Genomic DNA, 21,279 nt, shown 5'->3' on the forward strand with positions numbered 1-21,279 from the left:
TCTTTCATGTTATTTTCTGGAAACATAAGGTACAAAGAATGAGTGATGGCCAAATGGCTCTCCCACAGGACTATGAAGTATGAGTTGATAACTGATCATTGATATATGTGATTTAGGTTCCTCATTTTGAGTGACTTGATCATGTCATATAAGGATTTAATAGTGGGAGAGAAATTAAATATAATTTTCCTTTATTAAAAATGAAGGTTTTTGATAATGAATAGTGCTCTTCTTTCTGTTTCCATAAAAAGATACCAGAAAAGCAAGGGAGGAGAAGGAAAAAAAAAAGATATTGAATTTGTCATCTTTTAATAGCTATCATGCAAAAAAAAAAGTTAAATTAACTTTTTCTTTTAAAGTTAAAAATAAATCACAAAATCTTTGAAGTTCGTTGAGACCTCAGAATGGAAAATCCTTCTAGAGAATCCATCAAGATAAGCTCCACCTGAATGCCTCCAATGAGAGTAAGCTCCTTATCTTCTAAGGAGTCCATTCAGATTTAGAAATCTCTAACTGCAAAGAAATGTTCTCTTACATAAGGGCATAAATCATTACCACTGTAGTTTTCACTGCTCTTTTGGGGGTAAGTAAAACAAGCTAAATCTCTCTTCTATATGACAGCCCTTCAAATACTTGAAGCAATGTACCATGTTCTCCTGCGTCTTTTCTTCTCTGTGCTAAAGATCCAAGTCCCCTCAGTACAATCCTCATGACATGGTTTTTAGTCTCCCACTAAATTTGATTACTCACTCTCGTTTTTGAATCTAGTCTTAATTTTTTCACTATTGTTCCTCAAATATTGCATATAGAACAAAACAGGTAGTCTGAACAGGGCAGGCAATAGTAAGAACCATCTTCATTATGGATACTCTGTGAAATATAGAAAGAATGGTCATTTGGATGAAGCATCAGGCAGTGGGAGAGGTCATCATGTCCAATGCAGCTGGAGAGATACTTTAGCCTGTTTTTCATAATCTTGAAGGATTTTGGCTAAACAGAGGAATTTATGTTTTACCCTAAAAGAAAAGGAAGCCACTGGAACCTAATTATGGACTTTCCTGCAGTCTGAACTTCAGGGAAATTAATTTTTAGCAACATTTGACAACTAATTTGAATATGTGGAATCAGGAGTTGAGGATGTCACAATTATGAAACTGGCTAGAAAGATAGTGGTGACAACTTCAATGGAAATAGGCACATATGGGAAAAGGGAAGATTTTGGAGAAAAGATATTGACTTCTATTTTGGACACATTAAGTTTGACATCAAGCATAAGAAATCAAATAAGAAATTTCCTATAGACAGTTGCTCTAAGATGAAAGCATGGAAGGATTAAACATTTAAAGCAGGGGTCCTCAAACTTTTTAAACAGGGGGCCAGTTCACTGCCCCTCAGACTGTTGGAGGGCCGGACTATAGTAAAAACAAAAACTTTGTTTTGTGGGCCTTTAAATAAAGAAACTTCATAGCCCTGGGTGAGGGGGATAAATATTCTCAACTGCTGCATTTGGCCCATCACCATAGTTTGAGGATCCCTGATTTAAAGAGTATCTACTATGTGCCAGTTATTCTGCTAAACTCTTTTCCAAATATTATTTCATTTGATCATCATCACCACCTTGAAAGACAGATGCCGTTACTGTCCCCACTTTACAGTGGAGAAAGCAAAGGCAAACCAAGATAAACTAAGTTGCCCCAGATCATATAGTGATGTAAATTCAAGTTTTGCTGACTGCAGACATCGGAGTTTCCCAACTGTGTCCTGCATGTGGCTAGAGACTTAGGATTCATCTCTCCGGGGATGGTGGCTACAATGGGCAATGTCTGCCCGCTACTACATGGCTTCTAGCTTCTCTGATAGGCCAGCCCCATTATCATTTGCTCTCTCTCCCATTCTAAGGTTCCTTCCCTATTACCTCAAGAGACACCACAGTCTCCCCCACATTTAAAAACTGCAGCTAGATAACTCTTTGCCCATTTGCACTTCTTTTGGACCACTTTCTTGGGAAGACGACCTTTTGGGGGCATCTCCTCCTTCCCCAATCTCAATCCCAGGCAATCTGGTTTCTCATCCCACACTAGCTGAGATGGCCCTCTTCAAAGGTACCTCAGAATGGCTTGTCCCAGTGCTCCCTCTGACTCCGTTAAGCATCCCTCCCCTCTGGGGTTCCGTGACCCTGCTCTAAGGGAGCTGCCTTCTTGGCCTGCAGCTCCTGGTCCTTCCTTTTTTTACCACCCTATATGATGGGGCCAGAACGCTCTTCTGTGGACTGAGCTGCTTTCCCTTGCTTGGTTTTCTTTGCCACATAAGATATGTCTGTGGAGAACTAGCAAGCCAAAAATTTAGGGAAATCGCTCTTCCAGCATGGCTTTTTCTTTTAAAGTTAAAAATAAATCTTGGGCTGCTGTTGTGGTAAATGCAGAAATGAAAGGGAGCAGTGCTTTATTTGAATTAGCAATTAGAATAATGGTAAAGACACAAATCCTAAGTACTTTTTTGCGTTTTATTGCACTGTATTGCATTCTAATTCTGAACCTGAATCCCTGTACTGCCTCACCTAGACCTAGTCCAGAACATTTTAAATTACCAGGAATTAGCAATGAAGAGTTGGTGGTTCATTTCAGTATTGAAGTAGAGGAAGAGGGAGAGAAAGAAAGGGCACCTCAAGTGACTGGATAGGCAGAGATGGGGCTCTGGCAGCCTGTGACTGTAGTCCTCTTGGAAATAAATTAGGAGACCTCTCTCCAAGGGATAAGGAGAAGGTCTTTTGACTCAATAGGATTAAGCACTGAGTGCTTTAGAAAAGCTTAATAGGGAGACTAAAAATACAGCAAGGTTCAGTATCCCCCGGCTTTTGATGACAGTTTTTATCAAAGCTGGATTGCCAGCATATGGAAAATGGAAATAAATTGTCTTTATGCATTCAGCCCTTTGATTTTTATAGAAAACTCCTTGAAAGCAGAGAAGATTGACAAGTGATGGAAAATACTATCCATATCCAAAGAACTATAGAGTCTGAAAGTAGATTGAAGTATACCATTTTAACATTTCTTTCTTTCTCGAGGTTTTCCCTTTCATTCTGATTCATTTTTCACACCATGTGGAAATATATTTAATATGATTGTACACATATAATCTATGGGGAGGGGAAAGAGCAGGAAGAAGGGAGAAAAACAATTTGGAACTCAAAAAACTGATTGTTGAAAATTATCTTTACATGTAATTAGGAAAAATAAGATATTATTAAGTGGAGAAGGAAAAAGAAAGCAGAAAAGATTGTGCATTTAAGTAACAGTACAAGTGAAAAAGCATTGCTGGCAGGGACTGATAGGCTACAGGGGAAAGCATAACTTCTGGCCCAAGGTTATACTCGACAATGTGCTATAAACCCTACAGAAATTAGATCTATAAAGAAAGAGAATAAAGTTGTGAGAACTGAGAGATAGGACTGATAGAAAAAGAACCTTGAACTTACCCCACTACTATCCCACCAGAAATACTATCCCCTAGGGAGCCCTGGTATCATCCTCACTTTCTAACTTTCACTTACTCTCTACCAGTTTTCTAGCAGAGATCACCTCTTCTTCTCAGACACCATTTTAGTTCAGGGCTTCATTACCTGCCTCCTAAACTATCATAATAGTAACTGATATCCGCTCTCCAATCCATCCTCCTTCCAGCTGTTAAAATGAATTTTCCAGGTCTGACAGTGGAACATTTCCCCCTCCCCACAAATTCAATAAACTCCAGTCATTTTCTATTGCTTTTTTTTATAAAGAATAAACTTTTCTGTTTAATATCTAAATGTGTTCACAACCTATGTCTTTTGTATTCTTCCAGACTTCTTAGATAATTTTCCCTCCCTAAATCCTATGATCTAACCAGACAAGCCTACCATCTCATCTGCATACCTTTGCATTGGCTGTCTCTTCTCATCTTTGCCCACATTTTCTCTTAAACTCAGCTCTGCTACCACTTCTATAAAAAGGCTTTTTTACTCCTCCAAAACAGTAGTATATTCCTTCTCCCCAAATTACATTGTAGTAATTTTGCATTTATTAAGTTCATTCTTATATATGCACAAATTGCCTCCACCTATTAGAATGTAAGCTCCTTAATAGCAAGACAAAATTTTGTCTTTGTATTCCAACTGCTTAATATAGTCACTGGCACATTGTAACAGCCTAATATTTGTTGACAAATGATAAAGCCTATTGGAATTATACCCAGAAAAATATCACAAGGAAAACATTCAATGAGCTTCCTTGGACAAGGTTTAGCCTTATAACTCCCTGCTTCATCCACATATTCTATTCATTTCTTGTGATTCATAGAAATATAAATACTACGTTAACATGACAAATTCATTTAACTAAGTATGGGATTACTCAAAATAGAATGATAATTTTTTTTTCTTAATTCTACCTAATCATTGACATTTCTTACTGTATCAATTGCCATCTCTATTGCCATGTTATCTTCTGTGTTTGAACATTTCAGGAAATGTTTTAAGGCCTGTAACATAATTACACAAAAAGAATTAACAAATAGTATAAAGAATTAGATCTATATTAATTATTCCATAATTGTTTAATCTAACAGATGTGAATAAAGTAAGTACAAAACATTAATATCTAATTACAGACAAATTTTAAGAAGTAGTCTATCATAGCAGTGATGGAAAATATATAACAAATTTAGTTTATGAGCTGTTTGATTATATTGAGGTACCTACAATTCACTTCCAATTGCCAATTTCTTACTGTGAGGATTTTTATCTATTACTATTGTCTGAGTTCAAAGTGAATTTTCTACTTCCATAGTAGTACAGACATATCTGACACAGGGCTCAATCGGTTCATTGTTTACATTACTGATGATCTGAAAGGATTAGTCAAGGCTAGTCATTTACAATTTCTCCATGAATAAGTAATTAATGCTATTTATATAGTCATATTTTATTCACTTTTTTCCTTTTTAAAAAAGCCTAATTTTTATTAATATTTTTATATTATATAGCCCTATTTCTAAACATATCCCTTCTTTTTCTCCGACCATGGTGTGTTATTGTATATAGTACATTTAAAAGGGGAAAAAAGAAATTCAGTAAATAATAACCAGCATATCAACCATATATGAGAATATATGGAATGTTTCACATTCATAGTATCTCAGCTCTACAATGAATGAAAGGAAGGGGAGAGAGAGAGGGAGAGAGGGGGAAGAAGAGGGGTAGGGAGAGAGAAAAGGGGAAGGAGAGGGGGAAGGAGAGGGAAAGGGAGAAAGGAAGAAGGAGAGGAAGAGAGAGAGAAGGAGAGGAAGAGAGAGAAAGAGAAGGAGAGAAAGAGAGGGAGAGGAAGAGAGAGAAGGAGAGGAAGAGAGAGAGAGAAGGAGAAGAAGAGAGAGAGAGGAGGAGGAGAAGAGAGAGAGAAGGAGAGAGGGAGGGAGGGAGAGAAGGAGGGGAATGAAAATGAGCAGATATAACAATGAGCACGACAAAGATCTAGTACTCAAAGAATTTATAATGTGGAATAGAGGGAGGAGGTATATATTTTTAAAAGTATATAAATAAAAAGGAATGATGTCATAAATGCTATGAGAAAAGAACAAAGTATTATGGGGAAGATCACATGTGGTTGCGATTTCTTGGAAAGTTTCATGGAATTTGAACTTCATTTTGAAGAAAGGATAAGATTTCAACGGTTAAAGCTATAATGAGAAGACATTTCAAGCAGAGAAAATGAAATGAACAAAGTCACTGAAGTAGGAAATTATGAAGCACATTTGGAATAATGAGTTATCTATTTTGCCTGATGCATAAAACTAATCCCTCTAGAAGAATTACCAGTAGTTCAGCTGTCTCAGTGAAGAGATAATAATTGGGTTTGGGGGGGTTTTCCCCTGTCTAATACATCCTCCACATATGCCAAATTTATATTCCTAAAGCAGAAGTTTGAATACATCATTACTTCAACTCAAGAAACTTGAATGGCTCCCTATTGTCTCTAATACAAAATATTAAACTCTGTTTAGCATTTAAAGTCCTTCACATTCTTGCCTCAACCAGTCTTTTCAAACTTACTTCTTAATGATCCAACCACTCTGGAGACCAATTTGGAATTACGCCCAAAGGGCTATAAATCGTGCATGCCCTCTGATCCAACAATCTCACTACTGGTTCTGCATCCCAGAGAGATCATAAAAGAGGGACAAGGACCCACTGGTGCAAAAATTGATATTAATTCCCTTTGACTTCTCTGGACAGCAACTGTCCTTGTTGGCCGTCTCCTACTTCCTTAAGTCTAGACACCAAACTTTACTACAAAAATGTTTGCGGCAGCCCTCTTTGTAGCAGCTAGAAACTGGAAACTGAATGGATGCCCATCAATTGGGGAATGGCTGAATAAATTGTGGTATGTGAATGCGATGGAATATTATTGTTCTATAAGAAATGAATGATCGGGAGGATGAGTTCAGAGAGGCCTAGAGAGACTTACATAAACTGAAGCTGTGTGAAGTGAGCAGGACCAGAAGATCATTGTACATGGCAACAACAAAATTATGTGATGATCAACTCTGATGGACGTGGCTCTTTTCACCAGCAAGGTGATTCAGGCCAATATCAATAGATTTGTGATTAAAAAATAAAAAAAAAAAGCTATTTATATCCAGAGAGAGAAGTCTGGAGACTGAAGATGGATCAAAGCAAAATATTTTCACCTTGTTATTGTGGTTCAGTAGATATTTCCTGTCTTTCTAATCACTATTCTGATGAAACATTTACTTTCTGTTCTTTTTCCTAATTCCCCTGCTATACTGACACATTTGTGTTCCATAAGGTTCTGTGTTTTATCTGCTCTTCTTTTCACTCTATATTCTTTTTTTCAAGCAATATCATTGCTTTCCATGGCTTCAGCTATCATTTTTACATCAATAATTCCCAAATCTAACATTCCTGCCCTGAACTCTTTCTTGAGTTCTAGATACATATTCTTAAATGCCTATAGAACAACTCAATCTGAATGTTCCAATGGTACTTTTAACTTAATATATGGATAAAACATCACTCAGAAATTGGATTATCTTTTGGATTTCTCTGCCCTTGTCAACACCACCACAATTTACTCGTGTTTGAAAATTCAATGTTAACTTTGATGCCTGACTTTTCCCTCAATCTCACTTTCAGTAGTCAGTCAATCAGTCAATGGACATATTTGATAAAATGCATTTGCTATGTTCCAGACACTGGCAAATGTTCTAGATACAAATAACAGCAAAAAGAAAGACAGTCTTTATCCTCAGGAATTTACATTCTAATGGGGAACTGAAATGGGAGTGGAGGGTGTCAGAAGAACTCTCCTCAAAATGAAGGGTCCTATAGAACTCGCCAATGAGAGAAAGGGCCTGCAGGAGTTTGGGCTCTTGTCAGCTTGCTGCTCCCACCTCTGAAATCTCTCAGGCAAGGGACTCTGAATAATAGAGAGGACAAGGTAGTGCAATGTAAGCATTAGGAAGGTTCGTGGCACAGTAAAGACCTAAGTTCAGATTCCATCTCTAGTGATAGCAACTTCACCTCTCATAGTCAGGATCCTTCTCATTCTTTCCTTTTATAACCACCTGCCCTATTCAGTGTTTAAGCTTCATAACCAGTCGTCTCACACCTTTTGTCTCTCCCTGTTTATTTAACCTGTTATATTACTGTCCAGCAACCTGTCAGGGATGTGAAAACAGAAGAAAGTCAATTCAGATGCACCAAGTGATTAAAGAGTTAGCACACAGTGAGAAAATAAAATACAGAGTTAGTAGACTCCTTATTTTTCCAAAATGTGATAGTGAAAAGAAAAGAGAAACAGGAGAATGGCTTGAGGCAATAATTGGTTCAAGAAAAAGTCAAAAAATCTTTGAGGGAAATTTGAAGTATGCTTTTCGCGCCAGTGTCACAGTTCACACTATTGTGTGGTTTTTAACTTCCTGTCAACCTTAGGGCCAGTTAAACTGGGCCTGAAGGACAGAATTTTAGAACACATCCTTACCCTACCTGGACTATGCTGGCATGCCAACATTGATTGATCTGCCTCTGGCTAAAATGACAAGAAAATAAAAAGAGCTTAACCTTTTTCTCAGCCTGAACCATCTCACCGATCAGTAAATCATCCCACCAAATTACCTAACAAGTCAGTCATTTGATAACACAATACTTTATGCCTGTTTGACCCTCAGACTGGTTGAGAACAATAAACGTTTGTTAAAATGGCTCCATAATTCAGTCATGTTTATTTGGTCATGGCTCACCCCCATTGCCTTTCTCTTGAAATTTATTCTACCCACATTTTTATTCCAATCCTTTCATATGGATTAAACCATGCTGATGACTCTCTGTCAACTGTGGCTCTCTTCTTTAATTCTTTGTTTGTTTTTAATTTGTTTGTCCTTAAAATAATTGCTTATATCAGTGAGGAAGGCCTTGTAAAAATATGTGCTTACTAAATATTTGTTTAATTGAATTAAACTAAAATAGCTGACAGTATTGGAATGCTGAACAAATTACAATTTCATTACATGTCAATGGCTCAAAATGAATTTAAAAGGAAAAGAAAGTCCCAGGATCTCTGCTGAACTTAATACTTTTTGGCACATAGTACAAAAGTAAGAGAAGTAGGACTAAATATAAACTTTAACATTTAAAGAATTTCAAGGTTCCTATGCCAATAATCAAAGATAAATATAAATGCTTGCTTTATTAAGTTCAGAATTTTAAAAAAAGACTAAGGGTTCCTGGACAATGTGCAATAAAAAAATGCTAAGTCAAGAAAGTAGAGTACTCATGAGGGTAGTAATGAGTAAGCTGAATCTGGAGCTGGATCTTAGAGCAGAAAAAGAGAATGGGAAACTGAGTTTGAATAGTTTCTTCTCCAGATTTTTGGTATTTTGGAAAAATAAGATCTGAGAGCCTAGGCCAAGCAACTACAGGAGTTGGAGAAGGCAAAGAACTTAATGTTTTCAAATGGCACAGAGTGAAGGGAACAGCACATTAAAGAGGTCCTATAGGAAAAATGTTATTGCTTTCGTAATATCTTGGGAGAAATCTAGTTATTAAAGGGGAAAAATAGAAATCAGTTAAGGGATCACCCAAAGTGATGTGCAGAAAGACATAAAGAAAATCTGCAAGTAAATTATGCATACAACATTTCATGATCTCATTTCTTCCAAAACTATCTCTAAAATTAAGCCAATGATGTTTTCAGTTAAAGACTGACCCGTGCATACTGGCCACACAGCAAAAAGAATTTTCCAGCTGAAAAATGTTTTTTTTCTCCTTCAAAATATAAAGCAATGCTTTGATAATCTTCATTGGTGGTATCCTCAGAACCTACAACAGAGATAGACTAAATATAATTCTACATCTTCAATCCCAGAAGTGTATTAACATTGCCAACTCTTCCTACCCACTTCCAAAATCATTCAGTCCCAATGGAGTTATGAAGCAGAGAAAGGTCTAAGTGATAGCTTCAGCCATATGAGTGACAAGGCAAAAAATGGTCTATGCGGGTTTTATATCTGCCCCAAGTCTTCCAGGGAATATAAAGAAGTAATGTTGAAATATAAAATGGAAGAAAAAAATGTAATGTTCTAATTTTTTTATTTCCCTGCTCTACCCAGGGAACTGAGTTCACTTTAATTAAGAATAGAGAAGAAATTATCGATTTAAAAAAAAGAGAATCACAATAAGAGGACAGAAAACAGAATATGGAAACAAAGGAGAAATGATTTTATACTGAAGACACAAAATTTTATGTGACATTTAAATGAAAATTGTCCCATTAAAGTTTCACAATATTTACCAATAATATCGGCATAAAGTTCCATCTGATTATGCTGCTGGGCCAGTGTGAAAGCTTCATTATTGCACTTGGACATTACCAGAAATTGGATAGCAGAACCATAGTCACCCAGCTGGAGGAAGAATCTAATTCAAATACAGATATATATATGACATAAAAATGAATAAAAACCTAGCACAGAATTGGCTGAAAGCATGCTATTCAGATTCCATAACCCTCCCCCATCATTCTTTATAGCTCAACCTTCTTGCCTTCCTCTGATATATAAGAAACAAGAGGCAGCAACTATGAATAAATTCAAGTATCAATATATATCTAAGCACTGTCAATGACAGCTATCACTTCTGTCCAGACACCCAATTACAAAAAAGTTTCCCTGAAATTAACTCATAATAATATCATATCTAATGGTTTCCCCAAGCCAAAGTTGAATTCCCTATCTTTTCCATACAGGGTGTAATAGACTTGGAGTTAAAACAATTCCTTCATTGAAGATGTGGAAGAAAAAAGAATAAGACCCTAAACCGATTATTCCTTGGAGTCTCTAGAGTTACCTTAGAATATGTTTAAAGGGCTAAAAATGTCTTGCTAGTGACGAACTTAAAATCTTAAGAAAATAAATTTCCAAAATGAGCTTTTCCATCTAATTTTTCCAGGCTTCACTAAATGTGGTCCCTAAATATTCAAAAGAGATCTTAGTAACTCATATCAGAAAAAAACAAAAAATGAAGAATGACTATACTCTATATGACTAGTAATTAAATATGTGGTACACTGAATTTGTCCTTCATTTGTCCTTCAGTACCTAGGACAGGAACTGAGATTTAAAAAAAAAAAAAAAATGAAGTGGGCCAAGAACCGAGAAGGAGAAGAATGGCCTAGATTGCATTTTGGGAAACTGTGCAGTGTCTTCAAAAATGCCAGGATGTTCTCTAATGAAAAACTGTTTTTTTTTGTTTTTAAGATCACCAGAGAGGTGAAGGTATATGTCCCACAAATCATTCAGACATGAATTCTGCAAATGATTATGTTCTCCAATAAAGCAAAACTGTGAAGAATCTAAAAAAGTAACAAAAGACATAGTGAATATAGGTAGCATAAAAAAATGATGATTTGCATACAAAAAGTGTAAAAAAGAGCATGATAAGAAAAAGAAGTAGACCAGTCATTTGGTAGCAGGAGGAAAGCCTGAGTGCTTCACTGGTACACACAAATCTTTTTTTTTTTTTTTTAAGATCTAAAGGAGGCTATCCACTACAGAAGGTAAATCCTTCGCAGAGAACTAATTAAAGGATGGGGACAAGAACTACATGATAAAAATGTATGGATGAGTTGATGATCTAAATTAGTGGGGAAAGTACCCCTACACTGATGAAACCATAGCCCCTTTGAAGTATAACTTTCAAAACAGAAAAGTCTGAAGAAGAATAATAAGGAGACAGGTAAAACGAACAGAGTAGCTAGTTCAGGAACACTGTGAGAAAATATTTTAAAAAACAAAAATAAGAGCTTCAGGGGAAAATATCTGATGCCATTTTCTCAGAAGTTTCCTATTTTTCTTCCCTTTTCCCAGAATCATTCTGTATTTCTAAATTTTTCAATGTGAGTGCATGTCACCTCTACCCCTCTATTTTCTTGGAATTCTTCTTTCTTTCTTTAATCTGCCCAAAGAGTTGAGAGAAGCAGCAAACAAAAAACCAAAAAACAGTTTGGCTGCATGACATTTATATCCCATCAAAATCCAGTAGTATTTATACTGCATTTAGAATCATACCATCTTCACTCAAACACAAGCTTTTCTTTGAAAATATCTTAAAATAAAACTGAAAGAAAGGTTTTCACCACTGAGGTTCCGTCATTCACAACTATCTCTTTGTATTCTTAATATCTATAGATATGAAACCTTAGATAATATCAGTTGTATTTCAATATACAATCATCATGAAAAAATTAGAAATATTAAGTGCCCTTTAAGATTGTTAGATTGATCTTAAAATGTCTACTAAAGTTCTACATTTTAAATGCAAAATTTCCTATGAGTCTTCCTCCATTATAAAAATACTTATTTGGGGGAATTCAACTGAACAACTATAAAAAAATCAAATTCATTATCTGGATAGTTAAGATCTTTCACAGTCTGGCTCCTACATACTTATCTTTCTAGCCTTACTTAGTCCCTTTTCAGTCACTTTTTGTTCCAGTTCAATTAAACTATTTGCTATTTCCCAAACACATATCTCAGTTTATTCACTCTCTGAGCCAAGGTATGGCTGGACTTCATAGGCAGGAATAATTAGAGTTCAAGTCCTTTCTTCAACATTTTCTGTGACCATATGCAAATCACTTAATATCCCCTCTCTTAAAGACTATTAAACAGCTACTACAACTTGTACATCTTTGTTCGTGGTATATCCAGGGCCCAGAATGTCCTCCCTACCATGTCCACTTGTCGTGATCTTCTTCCCAAAATGCAGCCAGGTGATGAAAGTTCAGATCTTTTATTATCTCCAATATAGCCCGGTTAGCTTAGAGGCCTATCTCTCTGCTTGGTTCCAAGAGCTCTTGCCGCTTTGTCCTTTGCTTCTGCCTCTGTTTTCTTCAGCCTCCAGAGCCAGTACCAAGTTGAATCTGTCTTGCCTTGAAGAGAGGGCTTCTGGCGTAATTCTGCTGAAATCCCGACTTGTAGCATCTTCCTCTGAAGAACTTCTTTGACTGGCCCATTGGCCTATTTATGCTCCTTCCAGAGAGAGGGATTATGGGTTTTCTCCCATAGTGCTCTCTGGCCCAAAGAGCTTCAAGGGAGGTATGAACTCATTGAACTCCAATGAGTAAAGGTGTGGACACAAGCCTTGTATTAATTAGTTCTACTTAGTACCTTGTTTCAGGTTCTGCCCAAAACATCTTCTTGTAAGATTAGATCAACTCTAATTAGTTAGCAGTTAGTCTCCCTTTCTTTTGTTTTAAAACATAGGGGGTTTCTGAGGGGGTACACATAAATCCATCAATATGGGCCAGAACTTTGTAACAGATATACATGGTATACATAAATCCATCAATATGGGAGGCATTATACATAATTTACATAAGCACATAGCAATATAACACAGGCTAGTAGTAGTGTAACAAATAACATGAATCATCCTGAAAATTTACACATATCCATAAGTCCTAGAAACAGTCCAATAGGATTCCATTGTCCATTAGTTCATGTGCCAGGAATCTAATAATTCCTGTAAGCTCTGAAGTACTGCAAAAGGTCTCATCAACAATTTTTCATCTCAGGGAACCCAATGATTCTTGCTGTTTTTTCAAGAACTAAAACAGTTTCATCCTTGTCAGCCATTTGATTCTTTCTCCATCTGTGGAAATATAAGCAGATCCTCTTCCCCAAGCAGTTAATCTAATTCCCTTCTATTTACCAAATTTGGGATTTCTCCTCATCATCTGGTAATTACATTGGAGTTGTTTGCATTGGATATTGTCTTGTTGTCTTAAAAGGCCTGTATTCTTCCCAACTGTAATCCTGATTGCTTTTCTGTTGGTTGATGACATCAGAATCCTGAATTTCTAAAGTCTCTCTGGGTATAACCTCAGCTGCTATCATGCCCCACCTGTCCTTTGATTGATACTTTGGAGCTGGGCCTTACCTCTCATTCTTCTGGGTCAATACATTTAGAGGCCCAGTGAAAGCCTCGGTTACATTTTGGACATGGGGTTTTGGGTTTTCTCTCACCCTGTCTTCTCACTTTATCTCCATTTCTACATTGAGCTCTCAAATGTCCAACTTTTCCACATTGAAAACATCGACGAGTTTCTCTATAATTCCTTTGCCAAGAAGGACCTTGTCTTTCCATGTTCATCATAGTTTGGGCATAATAAGCATTTATGTCCACTGTGGCACAGCGTCTTATGATCTCTTCTAAAGGAGCATTTTTGTCTAGCCCCCATATAATTCTCTTGCAAATCTCATTGGCATTTTCCTTAGCCAGATGTCTGGTCATTATTTCTGTTGCTGCATTATCTCCAATGGTTCTTATTACAGCTGTTTGTAAACGTCCCACAAAATCTGCAAAAGGTTCATTGGGACCTTGCTCTATTTTTGTGAAAGCATTATTTCCATTTTTCTGTCCAGGGAGAGAATTCCAAGCTTTTATTGCAGCCTTAGAAATTTGCTCATACACTGTTATGGGATAATAAATCTGTTCTGAACTCTCTGCATACTGACCTTCTCCAGTTAGTTGGTCAAAAGCAACTTGTACAATAGCTCCTGTTTGCCTATTGCGTTGGGCTTGAATCCTACATAATTCATGAAACTCCGAAAGCCACAATAAATTTTGTCCCAGTTCTAGACAAGTTTTCGCTATGGATTTCCAGTCATTCGGGGTTAGGATTTCATAAGACAAATTATCCAGTAACATCTTCACATAAGATGATGTAGCCCCATAAAGAGTACAACCCTTTTTCAAATCTTTAATTTTTCCCAAATTAAAAGGAGTGTATTTTCTCTCTTTTTGACCTGAGGAGTTGAGCTCTTCAATCACAGGATATCCATTTATAAAATCAGATATATCTTCTCCTTCATTTTTTGCTTTAATTAATGCTTTTTCTAATCTTGTCAAATTCTGCTTTACAGGAGAAGCTGACTGCATTTCTGTCTCTCTCCCTCCCCCTTGTTCCACCCATGAAGGGTTAATTGCGGGGGGAGGGTCATGAGATGTGGAATCACCTAATTCCTCCTGCTGTGAAGTATCATACTCAGAATTGTAATTAACTCCATTCTCATCTGATTTGTCCTCCTTTTCACCTAGTAAAGTTGGCAATTCTTCCTCCTGTACTTTCCTTTTCATCATTCTATCACTTAAATAACTTCTTATAGCCAATTGTATTACATTATATGTATTAATTATTGAGTTAGGCCTATTTTTATCATAGAATTGACCAAGATCCTCTCCAACCAATTTCCATTCATTTAGATCTAATTCCTTATCAAGAGAGAAACAAGGACATATGTCCTTTACAGTTTGTAAAAGTTCAGTGATTTGCTGTAAACTTATAATTAAACCTTGGCTTTCCATAATTTTGACAATGATCTCTAAACATTTTCCTTGAACAGAAACAGAAGGCTGTTTTCTAAATATCTGTCCCATCTTAGCTGAAATTCTACTTTAACTCTTTTAGCAAAATTTCTTTATTGCACTCACCCTAATTTCTGGGTTAAAGAGTCTTTTCCACTGGATCAGGATCAGAGGCTTTTCCACTTGAATCAGGATCGGAGCTTTTCCACTGAAATCCACTGGGGGGGGGGGGGGGGGGGGGGTCTGTCAGCCCCACGTTGGGCGCCAAAATGTCGTGATCTTCTTCCCAAAACCCAGCCAGGTGATGAAAGTTCAGATCTTTTATTATCTCCAATATAGCCCGGTTAGCTTAGAGGCCTATCTCTCTGCTTGGTTCCAAGAGCTCTTGCCGCTTTGTCCTTTGCTTCTGCCTCTGCTTTCTTCAGCCTCCAGAGCCAGTACCAAGTTGAATCTGTCTTGCCTTGAAGAGAGGGCTTCTGGCGTAATTCTGCTGAAATCCCGACTTGTAGCGTCTTCCTCTGAAGAACTTCTTTGACTGGCCCATTGGCCTATTTATGCTCCTTCCAGAGAGAGGGATTATGGGTTTTCTCCCATAGTGCTCTCTGGCCCAAAGAGCTTCAAGGGAGGTATGAACTCATTGAACTCCAATGAGTAAAGGTGTGAACACAAGCCTTGTATTAATTAGTTCTACTTAGTACCTTGTTTCAGGTTCTGCCCAAAACATCTTCTTGTAAGATTAGATCAACTCTAATTAGTTAGCAGTTAGTAAGGATTCCAACATCCACTTATTAAAATTCTAACTGTTCTTTAAAGCTTAGTTCAAATACTGATTGTTAAATTCTTAAAAGTTGAAATAATCTATCATCTAAACTCTCAATTTTTTAAAAAATTTACTTCAAAGACCTTATCATATACAGGGCACTGTTCTAGGTACTGGGCATAAGAGAACAAAAGCAAAATAGTCCCTGCCTCCAAGGAGTTCACATTCTACTGAAATCCAAGTATTGCTGGATATTTAAAGGGCCAAAGGAAAAGTCAAGAGTGTTGCAGGGATTTTTGAGGAAAAAGAGATCTTAATAACTAAGGGAATCAGGGAAAGATTCATGGAGGGAAAAGTGGTTCTTATGCTGAGCCTTAAAAGAATAATAAGATTCCTGACTGACAAAATTGAAGACACAGTACACTCTAAACATGATGGATAGACTTGGGAGTCAATAAGAAGTGGGTTGAAATTCCACCTGACTAGCTATGTAACCACTAATAAAAATCACTTAACCCAAGTTTTTTTTTTCTCATCCATAATATGGGAATAATAATACCATTAGTACAGCTACATAGCTGATGAGATTATTGTGAGCCTTAATAGATTTAATTTATGTAATGTACTTTGTAAACTTCAAAGAATTATAAAAACGTGAGTAAAATTTTTACTGTTATCCTCTTATGTTTTTTCGTATTTTGTTTTCATACTTTTCAGTTGTGTTCTAATAGAAGTCTGAGGACAAATAATTACAAGTAGTAACTATCATGCTATTATTCTATTATACCAAATATTCTCTGGATTATTGCAAAGGTGTATAAAATAGCTCGCTTCTTTTGTGGTTGAATAAAAGCAGCAAAATGTAAAATGACTATCTGAATTTAAAATATTCTTAAGTTTTTATGGATCTATATTATTAATGAGATACTGGGACAATGGTTCATTCTGTGATAACAGAGTTCTAGTTAAGAGTATTACAGGAGTTTTGGAGGTTTATATTTGAAGGACAGAGATTTAGGATATTAGTCCATGAAAGATAACAAGCTTCTATGTAATTGTAGCCAACATTGTCTCACTAGATATTCAGTAAGTGTTCAGTGTTTATAGTCTGTAGTGATGTTACACAGTCTCTACCATTTCTTTTCACCAGGTCCACTATTCATGGGTTTTAAAAATATTTATCAGAGCAGCTAGATGGCAAAGTGGATAGAGCACCAGCCCTTAAGTCAGGAGGACCTGAGTTCAAATTTGACCTCAGACATTTAATACTTCCTAGCTGTGTGACCCTGGGCAAGTCACCTAATCATAATTGTATCAGCAAAAAAGTAAAACAAAACAAAAGAATATTTAACAATCTTCTTTTTTGGCATGAAAGTATTAATTTTTCCCTATCTTGTAATGGGCAATGTTTCCTGTGTTTCATGAATATTCTGCAATTTTTGTTAGAGTACTATCATAGGATCACAGATCTAAAAGGGACTTCACAGGCCATATAGCACAAACCTTCTATTTTGCTAAAGCCCAAGGTCATATAGGTAGGGAGCACCAGAAGTAGAATTTGAATCTAAGCCATTTGCTTCCAGACTCAATGCTCTTTCCAAATCTCCATGCTATGGTCCATTTTATAATTCGAAACGTTTATGTTAAGATCATTTAAGTAAGTTGTAACTGATTGTGAAGTACCTACAAACAATAGAGGAAGGGAGTTTGTACTAGATCCAGTTGGGAGTCACTATGGATTTTTTAAAAAGCTCAGCTTGGAGAAGAGTATTCTACATGTCTGTAAGAGTAGAAAAATAAGAGGCAGAATCAAATTGGGATCCTATTTCAATGAAATTAGGATGGTGAGTAGGGAGAAGATGAATATGAAAGCTATTAGGGAGACAGACTCAAATACAATTTAAGATATGAGTAGAAAGATAAGGAGTCCAAGATGACTCTGAGATTACAAACCTGGACTGAGAGAATGATACTGTGAGATCCTGAACACATGTTCCATCTTATACCCCTGTAAGTCTGGCCATTTTAGTACTAGATATTCTTACCCCCAAGAAGTTATATTACCTGGCTACCATTTTGGCTCCCTCAAGGGACTGGGTTTCCCTGACAACACTAACAGCTTTTTCAGGATTCCCAAGGTGGTCCAAATATATACGTATCACATTATCCCATTGCTTGGCATTTTTATAAGCCACCACAGCTTCTTTATATCTGTAATAAATAACGAGCATGTCTTAAAATTCACATTTTGAATATTTTGTTTAAAGAACCAGAGGCTTATAATCACAAATGTGATTTTTTTCTTTATTTATCTAATACCACTGTTCTAATTTTCCCATTGCCTTTATTCTTCTTAAATTTTTCTTCCTCTTTACATTTCTTCCCCCATTTTCCCATTCCCTCCCCAATTCCCTTTCCCATTCATTTGCTGTGCTTTCCCTTTGTTCTTCTAGTCTGCCTGGAGAGAAGACCGGGCCACGGAGACAACATCCTCAGGTCTCTGCTTGGCACTTTAGAACTCTTTAGAAGGGATCCAAATAAGTAATTCAGAAGGAATCAAATCTCAAATTAAGGAATCTTCAAAATGTTAACTAAACCAAAAGATTTTCCAAGTGAGTGTCTATTAACTTCAGTCTAGAACTAGCTATTCATGAAAACAATTTAAAATCTAAATAATACTTGTAAAGTGGTATTACAAACCATCTTAAGGTACTACATAAACTCATTTGCAGAAAGATATTTATATGTCCATAAAAATGAAATTATTGCTAAATAATGCATTATATATGTATATATTTGATATTTTGTTGAAATAAAAGGTTTGTTTTCTTTCTGAAATGAAATTTACCTGCCATCTGCTTCTTTAGATTTGGCATACTGTAGGTGAACCTTGGGAGAAGACACATGTGGAAGTAACTCACCAACTTTTGCCCTGGAAAATAGGAATTAAAAAATTGTCATATCAGAACTAAATTTTGCTTTTGCATTTTTCTTATATCCTATATCCACAAACTAATGTGTAACTATTTTTTTAATTTTAAAGCATATAACAGCAATAAAGTTCTTAGAAAAATCTTACAGATTTTTTTTTCACTTATGGAAATGTCATAGATCTTTTTTTGTCATTTAAGTGATTTAAAAAACAAGACAATAATAGTTAATATTTGCCTTGTGAAGAGAGAGTAAAGGACAAAAGAGAGAGAAGGGGATAAGGGGAAGAGAAAGAGAGGGGGAAGAGAAAGACAGACAGACAGAAACAGAGAGAGACAGAAAAAGGGAGGAGAGGGGGACCAGAAAGAGACAGAGAGAAACAATTAGAGATACTCCTGAAATTGTTATCCTGACCTGATCCTATTTTTTTTTCCTATTTCACTATTCAATGAGTTTGTCTCTTCAGCAGATTCAGCAGACTAACTTGATTAAAATAAAACAGGAGACTCTTTCATCAGATGATAGTAGTTCAGAAATTCATAAACTCAAATATATTATAAGGAAATAAAGAAGTCATCAAGAAATACTTGAACTAATTAAAACAATGAGAACAGTGTGGTGGGAAAGCTCCTTTTACTCTTTAATATCTAATGGTTTTAAAATGTCATTATTTGTTCATTTCTTTACCTCACATCTCTTAGTATAATTATTTGTTACACTCCATTCCCCTCATACTAAGACAATACTTCTGTTCTGAATGGAGCATTTTAATTAATTTTTTTTTTATAAACAACCCTACCCTATACATAACCGCAACAAATCCTTACCAGTTTTTACATCGGATATACACAGATGCTGCTTTATCATAATATTGTCCTTTTTCATATAACTGAGCGGCTTCTGAAAATTGCTATAATAAAAGAAAATTATTTGTAATGAACAAATCCATTAGGTAGGCATTTAATTATATAACTTTCAAAGAATACCTTCATATTCTCTAGAATTGCTCCACAGTCCTTTTTCAGCAGTCTACTGGGATGTTTAATGGCTTGATTGACCCCTCGGCGAATATCTCCCATGCGAATGGACATTTGAGCTACTCCAGCTTGACAGGCTTCATCATGTTCTTGATACTTAAATTTCAAAGGGAATAAATATCTTTCAGGGGTTTTGTGGGCTTTTTTGTTTTGTTTTGTTTTTACAGAAAAAAATTGTTGGTATTAAAAAGTTCATGGAAAAAGGAAAACATTTCTTTAAAAAACAAATCATTTTATATTATTTTATTTTCTATAAAACTTTTAATTAGTCATACAAAAGTACTTTTTTCAAGCATAATTTCCCTGGACTTTCTTTTATTTTCCTGTTTGAACACAGAATTTAATCAAAATCCAAAATAATTGTCCCATAATACTTTGAAAATATGTCGACTCTAATGTTGCTGGTAGTTTCACATAGATAGCATTTCTCAAAGCATTCTTTTTTGTAATTCAGAATATACTAATCTCTGAGATTTTACTTATAGGTGTAGGGAGCCAAAGTGAGCCTCAAGTAAATCTAGTTTTAATTCAGTTTAATTTGGATCAAAGCAAGTTTTCTAAAATTAATAGTTTGCCAATCATGTACACATACAAACATTCACACAAATATACATGATAATAACCATGTTTGATTGAAGGATGATTCTAGGTATTCTAATGGGAACAAAGATATTTCCTTTAGTACTTTCTTTGCATGTTATGTAGAAGTTCTATAAATATATGTTTAATAAACAAATGAAAAAACTTAGTATTTTATTTTGGGATAGAAATCAGAGAGAGAAAAACAGAAGGGAAGGCATTATGAGAAAAAGGAACAGTTAAGGAAATATTCTCTGAGGTCAATTTTAATGATGGGGTGTGAGTATGGAAAAATGGTAGGTGGTAGTAAAAGCTGACCAGAACTCTTAATTTTCAGACAAATAAAGGGTTGGGTGTGTTCACTGGGATGCTATGTTTCACAATGGTGGGCAGAGCCTGAACAGGCATGTAAGGCAGGATTGTAAAGGGGAACAAATCTGAAAGGGGCAGCAAAAGATTTTGATCTTGGATATATCACAATATGATCTTAGTCCAAGTCACTTAACTTCATTGAGTTCAAGTTTTCTCAACTCTGAGATGAAGGATTTGGACTGAATGACCTTTAAGGTCCTTTCAAGTGCCTCTATAATTCTATGAGATTTTGTCAGCTGTAAAATGGGAAAAGGACATCAAAGCAGGCTGAATAGTCTAGAATTGATTGTTAATTTTTTTTTTGTTTTCCCAGGGAGGATGGTAAAAGGGATGTTAAAAAGGGGATGTTAAAACATAGGCATCATTCAAAAATAATTATTAAACAAGTGATAAGTTGCTGTAATGAATCAGGAGCTATGAAATGATCAATCTGAGCCATCAGATGAAACAGGAATTAAAATTTAGACCTATGAATGAAAGTTTGACTAAGAATTAGACTTTGGAGGCAGAGGTTAGGTAAACTAATATTCTTCTTTGTCTTTCTTAGTCATCTTTGAAAAAATAAGAAATTTGACTTCATTTCATTGATATAACCATGTTTATATCCAAAGTCAGTTCTGTCAAATAATTAACATACAAATCTCTGCTTTTATGCATTTCTGTACACCTCCTGAGAGTAAATT

At 35.8% G+C, this 21,279-nt stretch overlaps 1 protein-coding gene across 1 annotated transcript in view; it reads right to left on the reverse strand.

Moving 5' to 3' along the window:
* The window catches only part of LOC127540302 (WD repeat-containing protein 19-like), a 120,861-nt gene that overhangs the window by 30,177 nt on the left and 69,405 nt on the right, over window positions 1-21,279 (reverse strand). Inside the window, 7 exon segments of the mRNA XM_051964937.1 lie at window positions 4,447-4,515; window positions 9,258-9,370; window positions 9,843-9,967; window positions 17,742-17,888; window positions 18,526-18,609; window positions 19,436-19,518; window positions 19,595-19,741. Of these exon segments, the coding sequence (XP_051820897.1) occupies window positions 4,447-4,515; window positions 9,258-9,370; window positions 9,843-9,967; window positions 17,742-17,888; window positions 18,526-18,609; window positions 19,436-19,518; window positions 19,595-19,741 (768 nt within the window).

This window comes from Antechinus flavipes, chromosome 6 (genome assembly GCF_016432865.1).
Source record: "Antechinus flavipes isolate AdamAnt ecotype Samford, QLD, Australia chromosome 6, AdamAnt_v2, whole genome shotgun sequence".
NCBI lineage: Eukaryota > Metazoa > Chordata > Mammalia > Dasyuromorphia > Dasyuridae > Antechinus > Antechinus flavipes.